Source organism: Pleurodeles waltl, chromosome 8 (assembly GCF_031143425.1).
Source record: "Pleurodeles waltl isolate 20211129_DDA chromosome 8, aPleWal1.hap1.20221129, whole genome shotgun sequence".
Classification (NCBI taxonomy): domain Eukaryota; kingdom Metazoa; phylum Chordata; class Amphibia; order Caudata; family Salamandridae; genus Pleurodeles; species Pleurodeles waltl.
This window is the reverse complement of record NC_090447.1, coordinates 541,260,060-541,280,356: the sequence shown is the minus strand read 5'-3', so window position 1 is coordinate 541,280,356 and position 20,297 is coordinate 541,260,060. Positions and strand designations below refer to the sequence as shown.

The 20,297-nt window shown below is 45.6% G+C and overlaps 1 protein-coding gene across 1 annotated transcript in view; it reads right to left on the bottom strand.

The window, feature by feature from the left end:
- CFAP47 (cilia and flagella associated protein 47) overlaps nucleotides 1–20,297 on the bottom strand; it is a 2,216,809-nt gene that overhangs the window by 1,587,703 nt on the left and 608,809 nt on the right. The window contains exon 34 of the mRNA XM_069204610.1: nucleotides 11,680–11,777. Coding sequence (XP_069060711.1) covers nucleotides 11,680–11,777 — 98 coding nt within the window. The remainder of the gene's footprint in view (nucleotides 1–11,679; nucleotides 11,778–20,297) is intronic.

Here is a 20,297-nt window from a genome sequence, read left to right as displayed (position 1 = left end):
GATTGTACCATGCTCTTTTCCTTGCCGGCCTGACAAGATGTCTGGGGTACCCCGTCTCTATCAATCTTTTTTTATAGACCTGTCTCAGTGAAATAATCAGACATCTTAGTGCAGTTGTGTCGTATATGTAGGAACTGGCCGAAGGAGAGATTTGGGGTAAAGGTAAATTACTGGTGTTCTGGGGTGCTCTTTAAGAAACCATGCTCATTCTTACTGAGAAATCCTTGTTCAAGACCTATACTTGTGATGTCGACTGTAAGTATTCTGATGTCATTACTGGGGTCTTCGTTGATCTTCAGATAACCAGTATTATCTCACAGTTGGTCAAAGATTTCAGTGTGATAATCGCACATGTCCTGAATTAAACACCTTTGCATCCGTATCAGTCATTATTCATCTACATATACTGTACATATACTGTTTAGCACTTGAGCACTTTATATTCACCTTTTCACTTTCACTGCGCCGTTGAGACCACAACTTTAATAATAATTGAAAATAATTGTTCCTTCTTTCATCAAGACAAATCAATGAATAGATATGTATCAAGAAGGGGGAAGCTGAGGTTTACACTTCCCCCTTAAGGGACCATTTTGTCCTTGTATTATTGTATGACTCAGGTCCAGGGGTTACCGGGTTGCCCCCTTGGGCTCTAAACACGTTTCCAAGAATGAAAGCATCATGGATGAGGAAAATTAACTTGATGAACAAGTTACTTACCTCCGGTAACAATTTATCTGATAGAGACAAATTCTAGTTGCAGATTCCTTACCTTAGAATTTTCCCCAGGCGTCAGACTGGATCTGGAATTTTTTTTGTCTAGCAGTTCCCTTGCGTGCCATTGGGTGGCGTGAGTCAACTCCGCGTCTGTCGTTGGCATCGTGGTTGCCTTGATGACATAGTGGTCATACATAGGTGCCGCCTCAGAGCTGCGACATCAGTTTCTTTTCACCACTTTCCACGCCAAAGCGCATGAGCCATGGATAACACTGAAAATGGTGCAACAGAGCTAAGGCCCTGAAAAGGGAATCCCTGTCCCTAGAAATCAGTTCGCAAGCGGGGAGGATGGGTGCCTCGGTAAGGAATCTGCAACTAGAATATGTCTCCACCAGATAAATCGTTACCGAAGGTAAGTACTTGTTCATCTGATAGAGACTTCTAGTTGCAGATTCCTTACCTTAAAACAGACACCCAAACAATACCATCCCCGGTGGTGGGCTGTGAACCAAGATCTTACTAAAAAGTCCTGCAGGACCGAATGACCAAAGTAGCCATCTCTGTGGACCTGACCGTCCAGGCAGTAATGTCTTGTGAACGTGTGCAGAGATGCCCACGTTGCTGCCTGGCAGATATCAAGAACAGGCACTCTGCGTGCTAGCAGCAGTTGCTCTGGTGGAGTGTGTAGGAAAGGACTTCCACTTTGTGCCTGCTATCCATGTGCTTAGACTGTTTTCACTGGGATCCTGCTAACAAGGACCCCAGTGACTGTGCTCGCTCCCTCTAAATTTAGTTACTTAGGACCTTTATACACTCCACAATTGGCATACTGGTGCCCCCTTATAAGTGCCTAGTATCTGGTACTTCGGTACCCAGGGCATTGGGGCACCAGGGGAACCCCAGGGGCTGCAGCATGTATTGTGCCACTCATGGGAGCCCATGCAAATATGTCTGCAGGCGTACCGTTGCAACCTGCCTGAAAAGGTGCATGCACCCTTTCACCACAGGTCACTGCCCCAGGTCATTGTAAGTCACCCCTATGGTATGCCCTCCTAGACCAGAAGGCAGGGTGCAGGTCCCTGTGTATGAGGCCACCCCTGCATGAGCAGAGGTGCCCCTATGAACTCCAGCTCCATTGCACTGGACTTCGTAAGTGCAGGGAAACCATTTTACCCGTGTCCTGGACACTGGTCACCTGTGTCCAGCTACATAACGGTAACTCCGAACCTGGGCATGTTTGGTATCAAACATGTCGGAATCATACCCCAATACTGTTACCAGTATATGTTGTAAAATTCCATGCACTCTGCGAGCTCCTTAGAGGACCCGCAGTATTGCTCCTACCAGTCTTCTATGGTTTTCCAGGCAGCCCGTGGTGCTGCCACCCCTCAGACAGGTTTCTGCCCTCCTGCTGCTTGACCAGATCAAGCAGGGGAAGGCAGAACAAAGGATTTTCTGTAGGAGAGGGATGCAACACCCTCTCCCTTGGAAATAGGTGTTACAAGGCTAGGGAGGGGTAGCATCCCAAAGCCACCAGTTTGATTTGAAGGGCACATTTGGTGCCCTCCTGGCATAAATTGCTTGCACCAGTCCAGGGACCACTGGTCCCTTCTCTGGCATGAAACTGGACAAAGGAAAGGAGAGTGACCACTCGCCTGTTCTTCACCACCCCAGGGGTGGTGCCCAGAGCTCCTCCAGGTGACCACTCGATTCTGCCACCTTGAAACCAAGATGTGAAGAGGCCCCTAGGAGCATCTGAGTGGGCAGGTCAGGCATGTGATGTCAGAGACCCCTCCTGATAGGTGATCACCTGGCAAAGTGACCATACCCCCTTTTAGGACTATTTAGGGACTCCTTTGTGGGTGGGTCCCCATGTTCGATATGCAAGACTCCACCAGGAATCCTCTGCATCATTTACGTCCACTTCTGGCCACTGGAACCGCAACTGAACTCTTCAGGAAGTGACAACAATGCAACTCCAGCGACAGCCTTGCTTTGCAACATTGTTTCTTAAGCTCCTTCCAGAAACAGCAACATTTCCCCAGCTGTGCACCCTCTGAGGTTAGCGAGACTTCAGCAAAAAGGCATCTCCCTTGGAGTGAAGGAGTCACTCCCCTGCATCTGCAGGCACCTACAGCAATAACGTCCAGCTGCGTGGATCTGCTCTCTCCTAGAACTACGGGGATCCTTCATCACAGGTGGTGGTCTGTAGCGGTCCTCCTGGTCCTCTCTGCCAGCTGTCCAACTTCGGAGATGGTGAGCCCTTGCCTCTGCTTGCAGGACAGTACCCCTTTGCACCACAACTCCTGCAGCTACCAAGGTTTTTTGTCCCCTGCTGAAAGATCTTGAAGCTCCTAGTAGCCCCGCCTGCAGCACTTCCTCCTGCCAAGCACAGTCTTTTCTCTGCTGCTCCAGCGACGTGGGACTCCTCTCCAAGTGTGCTGACTGGGAATCACTGAAACTTTCTGTGCCTGCTACCAGTGGGTTGCACGTGGGGCTGTGACTGCTTTTGTTGGCTCTCCCAACTGCTGAGTGTCTGCCCAGACTCCCCTCCAAGTCTTGAGTCCCCTGGACCTTTCTGGTCCTCTTCAGCCTTGCGACTCCTCTTTTGCTCCTCTTGTATTTGCCAAGGCTTGTTGGTGGTTCTCGTACACCACTGACCATCTGCAACCCAACGTGGGACACCATCTGCACCGCTCCAAGGACTCCTCTTCAATTCCTGGGCTCCACAGCTTGTCTTCGTCCTGTATCAACCCGGATCTTCATCTACAGAAAGGTGGGTAGTGGTTCCGGTCCCCACTGGACACTCCATCATAGACTGGACTCTGTCCCCTTTTTTTGCATGGCCTCTTCTACTGGAATCCACTTTTTGTTTCTTCTAGTCTGGTCCTGTTCTTGCACAATCCTTTTCGAAGTCCTCTTGTTAGTCCTTGGGAAGACCAGGTAGTTACCTCTGCTTTCTTGGCCACTGCGGGTCACTCAGATACTTACCTCTTGGGGTTCCTAGTTCTTCCAACTTCCCTCTAACAACTCCATTTCCTTGGGTGGAGGACTTCACTTCGCATTCCAGTTTCTTAGTAAATGGTTTGGCCCTCCTCTAGGGCCTTCACTATTTTCTGCAATTCTTGCAAATACTTGTTGTTTTTATGCTAATTTCTGATTGCTATTGTGTGTATATATAGCGTACTTCCCTTCAGTTGGGGAGGTTGCCTATAAGTAGTCTAGTGTAGTGTTACAAAAATAAAGGTTCTTTATTACAGTAACACTGTGAGGCTCCTTTCATGTGTGATAAGTTGCTGTGTGACTATTGTATGTCTCCTGGATAAGTCTTGGGTGCTCATCCACAGCTACCTCTAGAGAGCCCTGGCTTCGTAGACACTGCCTACATTCACTAGGGGTTGCATGGACCTTGTATAAGGTGCTGACACCATAGGTGTCCAGCAGACACCAGGCCAGCTTTCTACAGAGTGAGCGTGCATGTCCTTAGGGAGTTGCTTCTTTGTAAAGCGTAGCACATTTTGATGCAAAGTAGTAGCCATCATAAGATGGTATGCTTCTGCACCGCCTTCCCTTTCTTCACACCCACATATCCAACACAGTGTTGATTGTCCACCCGGAAATCTTTAGTATGACTGAGGTAGAACGCCAATGCTCTTTTTAGATCCAGATGGTGGAGTCTCTCCTCTTCATGAGAAGGATGTGGGGGTGCGTAAAAAGTAGGCAAGTGATCGATTTGCCTACATGAAAAGGCGTAACAAACTTGGGAAGGAAGGAGGCCCTCGCACGGAGCGCAACGTTGTCAGGTTGAACACACAAAAATGGGGGTTTAGAAGAAAGAGCTTTAAGCTTACTCACTCTGCGAGCAGAGGTGATGGCATCAAGAAAAGCAGTTTGGAGAGTAGGGAGCCACAAGGGACAATTATGCAACGGCACAAAGGGGGCACACATTAAGTGAGGACCAAATTGAGGTCTCATAGGGGCATAATAAACGGAGTGGGAAGAAGCAAATGGATGATTCCCTTAAGGAACCTACCAACAATAGGAGTTTTGAAAAGGGAAGGTTGGTCCGGCAATCTAGGAAAGGCTGAGATAGCAGATAAGCAGCCTTTAAGGGTGCCCAAAGCAGAGCCCTGCTGGGATAAAGAAAGGATTAACAAGAGACCCTCAGAAAAAGAAACAGGGGGGGGGAATCAACAGACTTGTTGGTACACCATGCCACAGACCTATGGCAACTGTTTTGATAGAGGGATGCCTGTCTCCCAAGATAATGTCACAGACTTCGGGCCGAAGGCCAAAAGCTGTCAACTGCTGCCGCTCAATCTCCACGCATGAAGACGAAGATTGGAGAGGTTTGGGTGGAAGACAGTCCTTTTTTGCTATGACACAAGTACCTCCCAAAGGGACAGTCTGACTGGAGGATCTGTGGCCATGCTCAGTAGCTCTGGATACCATATTCTTTGTGCCCAGTCCGGAGCCACAAGGATTACTTGGGCCCGGTTGTTCTTTATCTTCTTCAGAACTATGGACAGAAGAGGTATAGGCGGGAAGGCATAAAGGAGGCCTGAGTTCCACTCGAGACGAAAAGAGTCGCTGAGTGAGTACCGCCTTGGAAACTCCAAAGCCTAAACAGCTGATATTGACCGTTCTCTGCAGAGGCAAAAAGATCTAACCAAGGCTCTCCCCATTGCTGAAAGAGACCTTGAGCCACCTCCGGTGGATATGCCATTCGTGGTCGACTATGCATCAATGGCTGAGTCTGTTTCCTCTGGCGCTCAGAGGGCCTGCCAGATATTGAACCACCAGGGAAATGTCCTGATAGGCCAGCCACATCCAGAGGCACAGAGTCTCTTGACAAAGGGTCCAAGACCCCACTCCGCCCTGTTTGTTGCATTACCACATGGCAGTAGCGTGGTCTCTGAACACCTGCACTACTTTCCCTTTCAATGCAAGCCTGATCGCCCAGAGCTCCAGAAGACTGATGTGGAGTCCAGATTCTGCCAGAAACCAGACACCTCTGATCTCCGCCTCTCCCATGCGGCCGCCCCATCCCAGAGTGACGCATCTGTCACTACTGTAAGATCTGGTTGGGGAAGGGAGAGGTATCTCTAGTTGACCTAATCCTGTTTAGAAAGCCACCACTGCAGGTCTTTTGCAGTCCCCTCCGAGATCTGAACCATGTCAGAAAGATTCCCCTGATCCTGTGCCTACTGGAACTTTAGGTCCCACTGCAGAGCCCGCATATGCCATCTGGCATGTGACACCAGTAGGATGCAGGAGGCCAGGGGGCCCAGCAGCCTCAGAGTCATCCTCACCGAAACCCAGGATAGAGGCTGAAACATAGAATCAAAACCTGAATATCCTGGACTCACTTTTTGGGAGGATAAGCATGAAACTGCACTGTGTCCAGAAGAGCTCTGATGAAAGGGAGCATCTGAGAGGGAGTCTGGTGTGACTGCCGCATGTTTATAGTGAACCCCGGCATGTGCAGAAGGTTTGCCATAGTCTGAAGGTGGGGGACGACTATCTGGGGCGTGTCCGCCTTCAACAGCCAGTCGTCGAGGACTGAAATCCCTAACCTGCGTAGATGAGCTGCAACCACAGCTATCACTTTCGTGAACACCCAAGGGGTGCTGGTAAGGCCGAATGGGAGCACGGTAAATTGAAAGTTCTCGTGACCAACCACAAATTGCAAGTAGCACCTGTGGGCAGGCACGACTGGTATATGGAAGTAAGCGACCTGCAAATCCGACGCTACCATCCAGTCTCCTGGGTCCAAGACAGACAGGACCGAGCCACAGTGAGCATTTTGAACTTATCCTTCTTGAGGCAGAGATTGAGGGCCCAAACTTCTAGGATAGGATGTAGGCCCTTTTCCTTTTTGGGCACCATAAAGTACCGGGAACAACAACCACAACCTACTTCTGGTGCAGGGACTCTCTCTATGGCTCCCTTGCCCAAGACAGCCATGACTTCCTCGTGGAGAACTGCCAGATGATCATCCGGTAAGCAGCCATAGGATAGAGGCATGGCCGGAGGGGCAGTCTCGAAGGGGAGTGAGTAGCCCCTTTGGACGATCCGCAAAACCCACCTCTCCATCATAATGGGTTCCTAGTGGGACAGGTGATGGTGAATCCTGACTAACTGGTCTGAGATGGGGGGGGGGGGGGGTGCGGAGGATTAGGACGGCTTGGAGTCTGCTGCAGGGATAGGGTGGACTGGGCAGACCTCTGGTTCCCTGTCCCATGAGCCTGTGGTATTGCACGTCTCCAGCCACACATGGGCTGAGTAGCATGGGTGGCACGGTGGTTGTGAAAAGGGACGCAACAGGAAGACCCTTCCCCCGCAAGAAAGGGGCAAAAGGTGGACTGTTGTGGATGAGGGGCAGCTGAAAGGTCAAGGGACCAAGACATAGCCCGGGACTCCTTGAACCTTTCAAGCACCGAGTCTGCCTCATCTCCAAAGAGACGGGTGTCATCGAAGGGCATGTCCATAAGGGTTTGTTGGACATCCCCCGAAAAACCAAGGCCGCTGTTGACGCAACCAATCTACCCAGAGTCTCGGTTGTGTCCAACCCATATCGAATAGTGAAATTCGCCACATCTCTCCATCAGCAACAGCTTGACAGATGATAGCCCAGGCCTCCTACGGGATCTGCAGCAAGACTTGCGTGACCGTATCCCACAATGAATGGGTATAGCAGCCCAAAAGGCATGCAGTGTTCATTGACCGCAACGCCAGACATCTTCTTCCCACAAGAGCCCATGTGCTGTGTCTGGACCAAGTACGCAGAAGGACATCAGTGAGGGCTTCATTGAATGGGAGTAGAGGCTCCGAAGTGGAAGTCCCAGGCTGAAGCACCTCTGTCAGGAGGTTAGTCCCGACTGCTACAGAGGGCAGTTCCAGACAAATGACCTCATCAGCCCTAATGACCACCATTGAGTAGGAGGCTCCCTCCACCATAGCCACAGTAGGAGGATTATCCAGACCACTGGCCTCGCCCAATTCATGTTAGGGTCATCCAGCTGGTATTTATAAGGGTCCAGCGACCCCTCCAATCCCTCCTCATACTCATACCCAAAAGAAAAAGGGTTAAATCGGACTTGTTGTGAGTAGTCCCATTAAAATCAGAAGCAGTGTCGGCAGATGCTGTTCTGGCTCCAGGTCGTCAGGGATTATGATTGTGTTGACGTCGATAGGGGGCCTAACTGACATCATGAGTGTCAATGGTTTAGTTGGCACTGGGGAAGGCCACAATGGTACGACCGGCATCGGCATGGATCCGACAGCGGATCCGAAGGGGCCCTCGGAGGCCGAAGCCACCGGCGTGGACCCCGGAGCACCTCCAGCTGAACCCCCAGGCCCCAACGGCACCGCAGGGGGTTCAGAATGCCAAAATATTAGACGCATGGCCTCCTCAAAACCCCTTTAGTTGGGCAGGGGTTGTTCCAACTCCTGGAAACTCAGGGAGGCATAGAGCAGATCCAGAAGTAGGCTATGCGGACGGAGGCCTTGAGCGTTGATGCTCGTCCCATCGGCCGGGTGATGGGATGAAGTTGAAGAATGTCTAGCTTTCTTCAACGACTTCTTCTTACCTGAGTGACCATGAGACTTTGAGGAAGATGAGAGGTGGTGAATCAGCGAAAGTCTTGTGATTTTTCTCTCGAGCGAGACCAAGAACAATGCAGAGTTGAGCGCTAGGTCGCCATGAGCTTTAGGGACCGCTCCCTCAAAGCCTTCGGGTGCATGGTCCGGTACTCAGAGAACAACTTTGGGTCATGGTTGCGCTCCAAAAACTATAAACAGACCCGGTGCGGATCCATCACCAACATTATGCGGCGACAGTCCTCACATGTTTGAACCAGGTCTTCGTGGACATCCCTCAATGCACCAATAGTCACCAAAAAACACGACAAACTTTCAAATTTGGTCAAAAAACAACCAGGGTAGCTTTCTCCAGATGAGCGCGTGGCACGTCACAGCACTGAGGAGGCACCTATTTATGACCCCAAAATCATCACGGCAACCATGATGCCAACGATGGATGTGGAGTCGACACATGCCACCTGAAGGCGCGCAAGGGTACTGCTTGAAGAAAAATCTCTGGATCCAGTCTGATGCCTGGGGGAACTTCTAAGGTAAGGAATCTGCAACTAGAAGTCTCTATTAGTTGCTGCTAACATTTTTGGAAGGGAGATAGATTGCATTATGAGCTCAATAACTGCTTGCCTGAAATACCTCCGTGGTTCAGCTGACATGAACCAATATATTGAATCGACTTCCTCCGCTGAAAAGGAGCCGTCGAGATCAGAATGACACTGCTCACTCTGAACTCAAGGTTGCATTTCAACAATGAACCAGCCACTGGACTGGGAGACAACTTTTCCTTTTGCTTTGAGAAGATCAGTGTTTTAAGTAGCACAAGATGTGAGAAGAAGAGAGCACAAATACTTTGAGTGCAGACTGTTCATAATCAACCCTCCCTGAGAAGCTTTACCCTCAACGGTTATGCACATCTGCCATCCCTCTGTGTTATCACTGTCACCAGGGCTGGACTGAGAGCTAAAGGCAGCCTTGGCAATATTTGTAGGGCCAGCTCCCTCACTTCACAGACAGAGCGAAGGGAAGTGTGAGATCACAGCTACTGCGTGGCAGGTCTTGGGGTTCATCACTTTTTTATTTTTATTTTTATTTGGGGGAAAAAACGTGCATTTTGCACCAAATTATTTCTTATATACTACCATTTTTCACATCTCTTTCCCTCCCCCAAACACTGTTTTCTTCTGCTCACTCATTATTTTTCCCAAGCCCTCACCTCTCATTCTCCAACCATAACATGCCCATAATTACTCTCTGGCCCCAACTTTCTTTTTCTCCCTTCTTACTTTTGCAACCCTTCTACTTCCATTGTTATTACTTCAATCATCCTTCTCCCCTTTCTCTCTAGCCATCTTCTTTTCCTTGCTCCCCTCACCGTCTTTCCTCATTCCCTCGCTTGAGTAATCCTCTCTACGCCTTTGCTTTTTTATTTTTTATTTGTGCTCTTCTTTCTCGCCCTTTTTCTTGCTATCTTTCCTCTCTTACTACACCCTTCTCTTCCCTTCAGTACACCTTTCTTACCCTACACCTCTTCCATGTGTTTCTTCTACCCATTTCCATTCCCTCCTCTGTTTCCCCTCCTTTAATCAGCATACAGGTGACTGGGGATGATTGGCCTTTTGAAAGGAGTGGCACCTTCTCTTGCCTTGGAATGCAGGAAATTAGGGATCAGCCAACACCCAATTGCGCCGAGTTTCCTTATAAGCACACTTTGCTCATTTAGAGACCAGAGTTCTCATGCATAGTAAATGCAAGGCTTCATATTTCAAACTAATATTTTGCTTTAATAAAATATTATGCAGGACAGTCACTTTACCTGCACGTTACAAAAGCAACATTTCACTCCACGAAGGTGTGAGGGCTGACCTCGAACTGAAGCTAGGTGGCAATGCCTGACACTCAATGACTGAGAACTGTGCTGATTGGCTGTAAGGGTTGTCACGTGTAGTCAGTCTCAGGCAGCTTTGTTCGGCTGCGCTGGGCTTGTAATGTAATTGCACTGACTGCTCAAACTATTATGTCCAGTCCAAGACTTTAGTGGGAGTGACCCGAGTAGGCTGCAAAGCCAACCCCTTATAAAATCAGGTGACTGATGGATTGAGAGCTGGGATTTCTAACCCCTGTATCAATCCAGACCAAAGGCATCTGAGGCTGCTCCTTCAACAGAAGAGTCCCATGCCACTTCACCTGCAACTGCTGCCCTGGCTGTCATACACACTGAGCATGCTGTGAAAGGAAAACTTCAGAAAGGGCTTCGGGGCTACAGGATTCAATTTTCTCCTGACTTCTATGACACATTATGCCATCACTGAGACATATAACCGTGAGAAAATGCTAAATAAACCACTTAATTTTCCATATCCTAACCTGACAGGCAACACTGAGCCCCCGAAAGCCCGTTTGACCTTTTCAGTGCAATATTTAATAAAGTGGTATGTCACAGAAATAAAGGAACCCCCTACACCAGCTGGCCTTGTGTTTTAAATACAAGCCACAGCCTATTTACTAAGCTACCACACTTAAAAGAATAAAAGTCCAGCTGTATTGCTAACGAACTATACATAAAATACAAAACTTATACAGAACGAACGTCCACCGCTATTACTAACAAAGATGAAAGCTACATAATATCAATAAAGTTCTATTCTATTAACATTGTACTATACAAGACACCATAGGATCTTGTGAACTATGTATGTGTCATCTGTATTTGAGTTTTCACTTCCAAATTTCAATAAAAAGCCTTCACTGTTTGACCTCACTACCCTCTGAAAATCAAAGCCCAAAAAGAGGAACTTGGCAATTCATTGAACTTGCAGTAGTCACTGGCTCTTTTGGTTCAATTGGCAATGGCAATACATACTGGACTGATTCTGGCTGAACAGTTTTGCAGTTGGCCTACAGGGAGCGCTAGCACCTGAATCAAAAACTAGGTCTTCGGAGAAAACCGAATGGCGCCCTTGATGTTTTCTCGCTAGAATCTATGTCCTCGCAGATCGCGTTACCCAACCCTTAAAGATGTTGTTTTTAAATGTTTACATTTTAAGTATTTACATTTCTATTCGGTGTGCTAAAGGCCTAACGTGGAAAATCTTTTAAAGCTTTTTAAAATAAAAAGAATTGATATTAGGTAAACGCGAATGTGAATTGTGGGTCTCAACCCTTGGGTCCAATGGATTGGAAATGGGCCATAAACGGGCTTGCACATAACAAAACAAGAAAAAAAAACATCAAATACATGTTCAATGGTGATGCCGATGTAGACAAATAGGTGCACTAAAAACATTAAGTTATCTTGCATATGTTGAAAAAGCATTTTTTTTTAATTAGCATGTTCTATACATTACAAAGGCAGGCCCTGCTTACCAAAAACGGGCAATACGACGCAATCACAGCTGCTAACACCAGGCCATCCAGAAGGTCTCTTTCAAAATTTACAATCCATCTCTTGGGTGGGACTCCGCCTATTGGATACATTAGAAACACCAGATGAAGCGATGAGAAACGATACTTGTAAAAAGATTTCAAGTATTAATTAGCATCCATAGTCTATATACACTGCCAGTCCACCCCAAGTCAGGTTTTTGCTTAGTCGTGTTTGAATACAATGAGACTGACATGCACATGAGGGTCTTGATTAGCAGCAGCAAGGAGTTTAACAAGATACAAATAAAGTTGCAAATTCTTTATGTACAAAGGGCATTTGATTCATAGAATTGTGGCCAAGCATCCCACGCTGTTGAGTCACTGCGGATCAGTTGAAGACTAGGGCCAGGTGAAAATTAAATCACTCTGGAGTAATTCACGTTATTTCAGGAATTTTGTGTTACCCTGGCTATGTGGAATTTCCAAAATTACATCGTGTCCTTATGTCAGCAATAGCACAAGGATGTATTTTGTGCTACAATGTAGAGCTACATACCGTATGCGCATTAAACTACATTAGTCATCATTTTCCCAAACGTTTGCATAACTACACAGCAAATTACACAAATTCTGCACACCACTTGGCCTAAGGAAGAAGCCACTGCTTATTATCAGTTCCATAAAACTGGTGCTACGGCTAATTATATATGGCCTGTGGTGTAAATGGTATGATACTATTTAGGACCTATAGACAAAATAAAAGTCATAATGCAGCCTACCATATAGGAACACTGCTTAGGACAACCACCTAGTCAGACAAGAACTTACTCAGTTTAGGAAATTTTTACCATCGGCACTAAACACAATCAACTCATTCAAAGCCACATTTGATTGTCCACTGTTCTGCCGTTACGGGAAAAATAATGATAATGGGATCTCATCAGTAGTTCCATTCTACCAGTATCACTGTCATACAATACAGATCCACTCTTACCTGAGAAGTAACAACTTTTACATGGAATCATGAGGCAATTACAAAGTTACTTTGGGTTTTGTGAGAGCAAACCAATGAAAAATATGGCATTGTTTGGAAGTCCTCAACCACACTATACCAATTACCATGAAATCTTGACTCAACCAAATAAAATCCAGAGAAATGAACACTACCCACGAACAATGATTCAAACGCATAGGTATATATCAAAAGTAAACATGCAGTGTGACACAGGGTGATAGAGAAACACGTTATGTGATAATCATACTTAGCTTTCACCTAGCCACGTCAATAGCAAACATGATTAACACAACACCATTTTAGAAACTTCACTGCTTGCTAAGCTCTTTTGTCAGCATAATCAAATAATAGTACACAACAGAGAAATCAAATATAATTCAAATAATATTGCAATAAGAGTGTATGCAGTGTGTAACTGATCACATTATTGTTGCCTGTTATTCCTATCCACAACCAAGAGTTTCAATATGATTTTGAATGGTGATAGTGTCCAAGAAGATCCAGGAGCCATAACGTTTATGGCTTAATTCCCTCCACAAAGGGAGGGCATATGTATGGAGACGTTGTACACATTACTGCTCCACAACGGAGGTCCAGAAGCCACTTGCTTAGAACATCCAGAAGATGTGCATGAAATGTTTGTGCCTGAGCGAGGTCACATTCTCAGAATATCCATTACTTTCACGTACTTTGCCACAAGTCTGAAAATACAGTTCAAATCTGGCCCTTGTGGATCAGACTGACATCCATACTCTATATGTTAATGGGGATTTGCTGACCTGGAGCACAGGACAACACTTGGGCATTTTCTCCAGTAAGTTAATCAATAATGTATAGCTGTTTGCAAACAGGGTAAGCAGAGTAAGGAGGTTCACTAATTTAGGTGGCATAAGGGGGTTGGTCAGAGCAAAGGATTAGTCAAAGTGGAAGATAAGGAGTGATTTCCAATTGTTCCCAATGCATGAGAACAGATCTGATATAAACGTACCTACAATGCTTAATTTGTAAATAAAAATGTGCTCTCCTCTGAAACACGCAGCTGCTGCAATTATATGTTTGAGTCTAGAATACTGAGGCAGGGTAGTTCTGAAGCCATCTCCGGCCTCTTTAATCTATTTACTGCCATCCCTGCCCCTTCAGCTCACCCTTGCAGCTTTCTGCTTTCTCCCTTTGTGACGCTTTTTCGTTTTTCTCTTCCTCCATCCTTCCCATGTGTGTCTTTTGCACGCAGTAAATGCTGAAGCAGAAAAATAAGTGCTGGCCCTCAAAAATAAGTATTGGTGCCCGCACTGGAAACTCCCAGCTTAAATTAAGCACTGCATACATAACAAGAAACAAACAACGAATCTGTGCAGATAAAATGAAAGTCTTGTTGTTACAGATCACTTGTTTTAGTACAATATTTCTTCAGACAAAGTTCAAAGCACTTGGCTTGAGACCATACAGCGATCTTTCTATAACAATGCAAACCTTCGGGGTACATCTACAGCATATGGAGTGGCAGCTGATGCAACTGAAAAGTAGTGGGGCAGGTGGAGGGTGTGCAGGGGAGCACAAGGGGTGGAGTGCGAGAGGGAGCACAGGATTTTTTTAATGACAAAAAAAAATAAAACTTAACTGGTGCTGCTGGCTGCCTCACACTCCTCTACCTGGTCCCAGCAGCTTCAGAAACTCCCTGTGCAATCCCCGTGCTGCTCTCATGCTATTACCAAGTATGAGAAGCAGCACAGGGATTGGCCTGAACGGGCTGATTTACCACTTGCTCAGGCACAGGGAGTTTGTGCTGTTTCTCCAACCTGGTTGTCAAATACAGCTGGGTTGGTGAAACCTAACTGACGTGCACTTAAGTGCACTGACTCCACTCTTTCTTCCCCCTCCCATGGCCCAGCCCCGCCCCACCCTGCACATACCGGCTCAACCAGAAGCTGAAAAATAAAACAATAATGAAATATTGTTTTATTTTTCATCAGCTGCTGGCTCTGAGCCAGTGGGGTGACACTCCTCCGCCATTGTTCAACAGGACTCCAGCCTGGTTACATTCAGCCTTACTTTTTATGCAGTCCAGTACTGCAATGTGCTTGAGCTGTCTGCCTGGTGCACCGTCCACTCTCAGCCTCCTAACACAATCGAAGATCATTTCATCTCAGACGATGGGAGGAGTAGGATGATAGTGTACGCACTAATACTCTTTCAAACCAGGGCTTCCCAGCAGCCTTCAGTCTACTAATCGATACTTGTGAGTGCACTGAGTGAATTCAATTGGCGATGAAGTGGATGGGGTATTTGGACAGTGTTCTGAAATAAAATGATTAATTGAAAATAGCTTTCCCAACAAAAAGGAGAATATTTTTTCCTCTGCAGTTCAATGTTGGGCGTAAAGTCCCAAATAGGCTTTGGAAATGTCTTGTCTAAAAACATCCTTCATTCTCAAATACAAAGGTTTACCTAAAAAGGATTCTCATATATCCTTGTCACGTCTAGTTTGTGAAACTCATTACTCCACGGCTTCCAGATTCTTAGATTAGCGGCAGTGAACACTGGATATCATCTGTGTCAAAAGACTGCTGTTATCATTCTCCGTAGATCTTCTTATCTTTCTGTTTAGGTTGCTATTTCTTGGCCCTCCATACTTACCTCACATTCTCCCGCCCTTACCAGACTGAGGACAGGTGAAGAGGTGAACTAAGTGATAGTTGTACATCCTGATGTTATGAAAAATGTGAGGAAGTGATAGCTGCCAGAGAAATGCAATGTAAAACTTAGATTTTTGGGGTTGCATGGAATGGCAATGTGTTGCAAAATTTGGAATAGAAAAAAATGCAAAGTTTAACCAGCTACAGACTATGACACAAGCAATCCCACAATAAACAGGATGTAATTAATTCCTGCTGCATCAAATACGTATTCTCTGCCATGACACCAAGCTTACAGTACTGTATTCTAAAATATCTATAACTGTAAACCCATACCTTTAGCAATCGGGAACAAAATTGAACAAGCTTTGGCAAAGCCCATAGGTTTTGCCTATGAGAGACCTATTGGCAAGGTCAATGCGTTTTTAAAAGATGTTGCTAAGCAGCTTGGCTGCTGTGGAAAATGGCTTAAAGTATATACAACATTTTTTTTACCCAAAGTAAGAGTCTGAGGGTACCTGTGAAAGTACTCGTTCTATGCAATACAGAGAAATACTCAAAATGACATAATGAAACATGGTGGTGGTGGAGCTCCCAGGTGGACTCCATTTATGACATACACCTCGCGTCTCGGAAACCCTGTAGCACTGTATTGAGAAACAATAGTATGCTTGATGATTCTCGTGGCATGCACTGAGGCGAGACATAAGAACACGCGGAGCAAATAGGAGTAGAGAATATCTATACTGAACTCTCATGGGAGCCCAATTTGACTATTACTCCTGTTTATCTATAAACCGAATATGTTTTTTGCTCCTGTGTGTTCTATAAACGTGCTTCACCTCCCAACGGTGTGCTGATTAAATGAAGTAGGGATACATGAAAACTGTCCAGAGGCGCTGAAAAGTTTGTAGTCCTGCAGAGTCAACACTAAGAGGGCTCTGCATGTCAGCTGGCTGGATTCATCAGCCTTTTCAGTAGCATTTAGAAAATGAATTACTCCGCCCGGGTAGCTTTTTACTCATCAATGAATAGGCTTAAGCCAGCCACTGACTGCCAAAGATGTGAGGTCAGTAAACCTATAAAGAGAGTAAGCAAATGGTTGCCTAAAATAGGCAAGAAACTAAATATGATCCTAGCTCCTGAGAAAGCTAAAGATCAGGATTGTGATAACAAATACATCTTGTGCTGCTAGCAGGGGCGGCTCCTCCACTATAGTGGAGGAGCGTCGGCCCCGTGCCAGCAGCATGAGCTGCAAAAAAAAAATTAAACGATAATAAACTATGTTTATTATCGTTTTATTTTTAAAGGGGGCAGGGCCATGGGGGGTGACTAGCAGTGAGAGGCATGCATAGAGCACTCCCCTCAGTGCACATGTATGTTTAGCCGTCTGTCTTGGGCCGGCCAAACACACATGCTCACAAGGACTCTCTTCAACCCGGCACTGTTTTGCAGAGTTGGAGAGAGCCGCCCCAGGCTCCCAGTCTGCGTTGGAGTGCCCAGCCAATCATAACGCTGCTTTGAGCAGCGTCATGATTGGCCGAAGGCATGCTGGGAGCCTTTAGTGCAGCGGAGAGCGGCAGCGATGTTCAGGTATGTTTTTTTTTTTTTTATGTATATTTTATTTTTGTTTTATCCCCCCGCCCGCCACTTTTCCAAGTTGACAGCTGCGACTGGCTGCTGGTAGTATCTTTAAAGCTATGACTTTTCTTTCAAGTTAAATTCCTTCCCGTTAACAGAAGCTTAAACATGCTCATATACCCGAAGACCTCTGGAGAAAATTAACTGCTCAGATTCAGTGGGAAAATGTGTCTTAAATCTAAAGCAAATGAAGTGGACGTTTCCGGAGAAGACTGCAATATGCACAGAAAGAAGACCCAACCGCGTAAGGCAAGTTTGTTAAAAAAAAAAAAAGGTATCTTGGTAAATAATTAGCTTTTGTAATGGGTCCTTGAACAGGACGCCCTAGCCCTGGAATACAATGGGACTAGAACCCTTACTACTGAAGAGGTGAGTCCCAGACCTTAACCACTAGACCATAGCTACTCACAAAAATTTGCCCAGGGGCCACAAAGTAAGAACAGTATTGTGACCGAGGGCCACACTGATGCCAGCGGGATGGCAGTATGGGGTTCGGTGGGTATGAAAGTGTGTAAGGTGGTCATAGGGGAAGCAAAGCATATACATCTAGTTGCTGAATTTCACAATGTAAAATCCCGACTTTCCCCTTGACCAAACTGTGTGATCCTAGGATTTTTTTTTCACTTTGTCTCCTTTTAATTCATTAGGGCAAATAAGAGAACCTTGAAATATATTAGTTCAGAATGTGTGCTGTACAAAACCTTCTCCTATGCTTGATTATAATATTGTCCACACATATTAGCAACTTAGGATCCCAGAGGGTGCACATCACAAGTCATTTTCCTCTTAATTCACAATTGGCATTGTTGCCAGGGTGGGAAAACATGAATGTTTCTAAATTCACATCACGTTTCAAAACTATCAGTTAAAAATACCTCTCAATGCAAGGTTTGGTAAAACGTTTCTGCATGTTAATGAAATACACTCTTTTGAATTTTTAAGAAACATAGTCCTATTTTTATACATTTGTTGCAAGATGTCATAAAAAAATGAAGGTGTTACTAAAGTTAAGTGGTGCAGGACACTTCCTTAGTGACTTCATAACTTCAGTTAACCTACAAATAAATGCTTGCCCGTGTATTTAACATTTTGTTCTGAATATTAATGCTCAGCAAGTAAACAGCAACCCCTGCTGTTGTTCACCAGGGGGGCGCATGTAAAGGTCAAGAGGGCCGCCAACGGCCCCCGGGCCGTACTTTTAGTACCACTACACCAGACAGTCTCCTAAGAATGGCCAGCTGGATACACAAAGATAAATACCTTGCAAGTACTCAGCTCAGACCCACAACACTGCAGCAAATCTATGAATAATGGCAACATGGTGAACATATTCTCCTAAACCTTATATTCGGAAATATAGTGCTGAAACATGCAGGTGAATTATGGTACAGCGACCAGAAAGCTATGTTCTGCTATTACAGCCTGCTTGATGTTTTACAGGCTCAACACATTCTAATTAACTGAATTTCCTGAGGCAATAATAAGGCAGATCCATTAGAACAATTCACGTCTGCTGCAGAAAAAAAATAGACACCTTTAAGTTTAACTAAACCTTTTCACTTACATTAGTTATGGAAGCTTCTTGGGTATACTGTGTCGCCAGTAATTACCTTTAAGTTTGTTTCCACAGGGCCAGTCAGGCAGAATTTGACTTTTAATAGTTGCACTGTAATCTATAGAATAATCTGATGTGCCTATATAGGAATTGCCTGCAGACACTGCCAACCACCTCGTGGCGGTTCTTCTAGTTTTTAGAATGACTGGATGAATAAGACCTTAAGTACAGTTATCCAAACCCAGCCGAAGGGCTGTCAAACGAAACATACTTTCAAAAAAGCAAATATTCTAGGTATCAGTAGAAGGAATAATTAACATAACTCATCTGAGCTCTAAAGTCGACGAAATTTCACAGCCATATAAACGCCGTTATACTGGTGCACTTGCGAGCTTTACGTGACCCGGATTCCGTCACACAAGGTTAGATCTTTAGGCACCGGGAGATAAATTGATTTTGCCCGGAATGTTGAGTGGACACAGGTACTCGAACCAGGTTCCTCTGTTGCAAGATCGGCAGCATGTACTGTTAGGCCACATCGCCTCCACTGTTTATTACGTATTTACAACAATGAATATAGGGGCTACCACTCGTCACCTGGAGATTATCAGTGTTGCACCCAGGAACGCCTACGACGATGAGCCAGCATGCCTGCTGTGTTAAACACCATATAAAGTGTGGTTCTGTTACACATACATTCAGCCTAAAACTTAACTCCCCAAAGTGGACCAGAAGTAAATTATTCAAATGAGTGAAAAATAGAACGAATCCTTACACAATGATAGTCAAACATCTGCAATACCATCACGTCATTGTGCATACACAAGCCGCTAAAACATTATGTTCCATAAAGTCATCTTATCTTTGTCGAGGTCTCTAAAAAGGATTAATTCAGTGGGCTGCAAACCTTGTCTCTGCACCCTATGCCTACAAAGCAAAGCATACCAGTTCATCTCAAGCGGCTGCATTTGGCTCTTTCTAGGCGCTCAAGAGGGGGGCAAACAAGCGAAAACTGCAGCGATGTAGGTCAACACACACAGGACACGAATGTTATTGGATGGGCATTAGTGCATGCAGATCATGCAGATCATGCTCTGGCAAACCTGCTGGCACGAACATTGAAAGATTTTTCGTTTTTTTCTCCAGTTTTTACTTAGTACTAACCTGACCTGAAGGCATTGGTTCACTTTACATGAGCACTTGTTATATTCATTTTTTCATAGGTATGGGAAGATTAAGTAATTTGCCTAGAATCACAGAATTTTGAGCGAATACCGGGACGCAAATCTGGTTCCCCAGCTCCATAGTCGGCATCTCAGCCTGTTACACCATCCTCTCTTTGCCAGGGTGCTAAGAATTCCTGTTAGATGAATAAGCTTCAAATTATTATCTAAACACCAGCAGAGGCAAATGTGCCCGTAATCTGCCAGCCACTTATGTAGGAAATTAAATCGACCAAAAGACAGCCTCTGAGTAATAGCTGGGATCATCTGCCAATTAATGTGTCCAACTAAAAGAACAGTGAACATGCTTTATTGTGTCAGAAAACAAAAAAGGTAATTACCCCCAGGCCCCTCTAGTCCTCGTCCCATTCATCACTATGTGGAGATAACTATCTCCATTACAGAAAAATAAAATAAAAAAAAGAACATGAGGAATGCTGGGACATGACCTCCACACCCCTTCCCTCCGGAAGTACATAAGCTGTACTCACCCAGAATTCTGCCTGTTCTTTTTCCTGTCTTCCGACAGGACGAGGACATGAGGAGGTCGT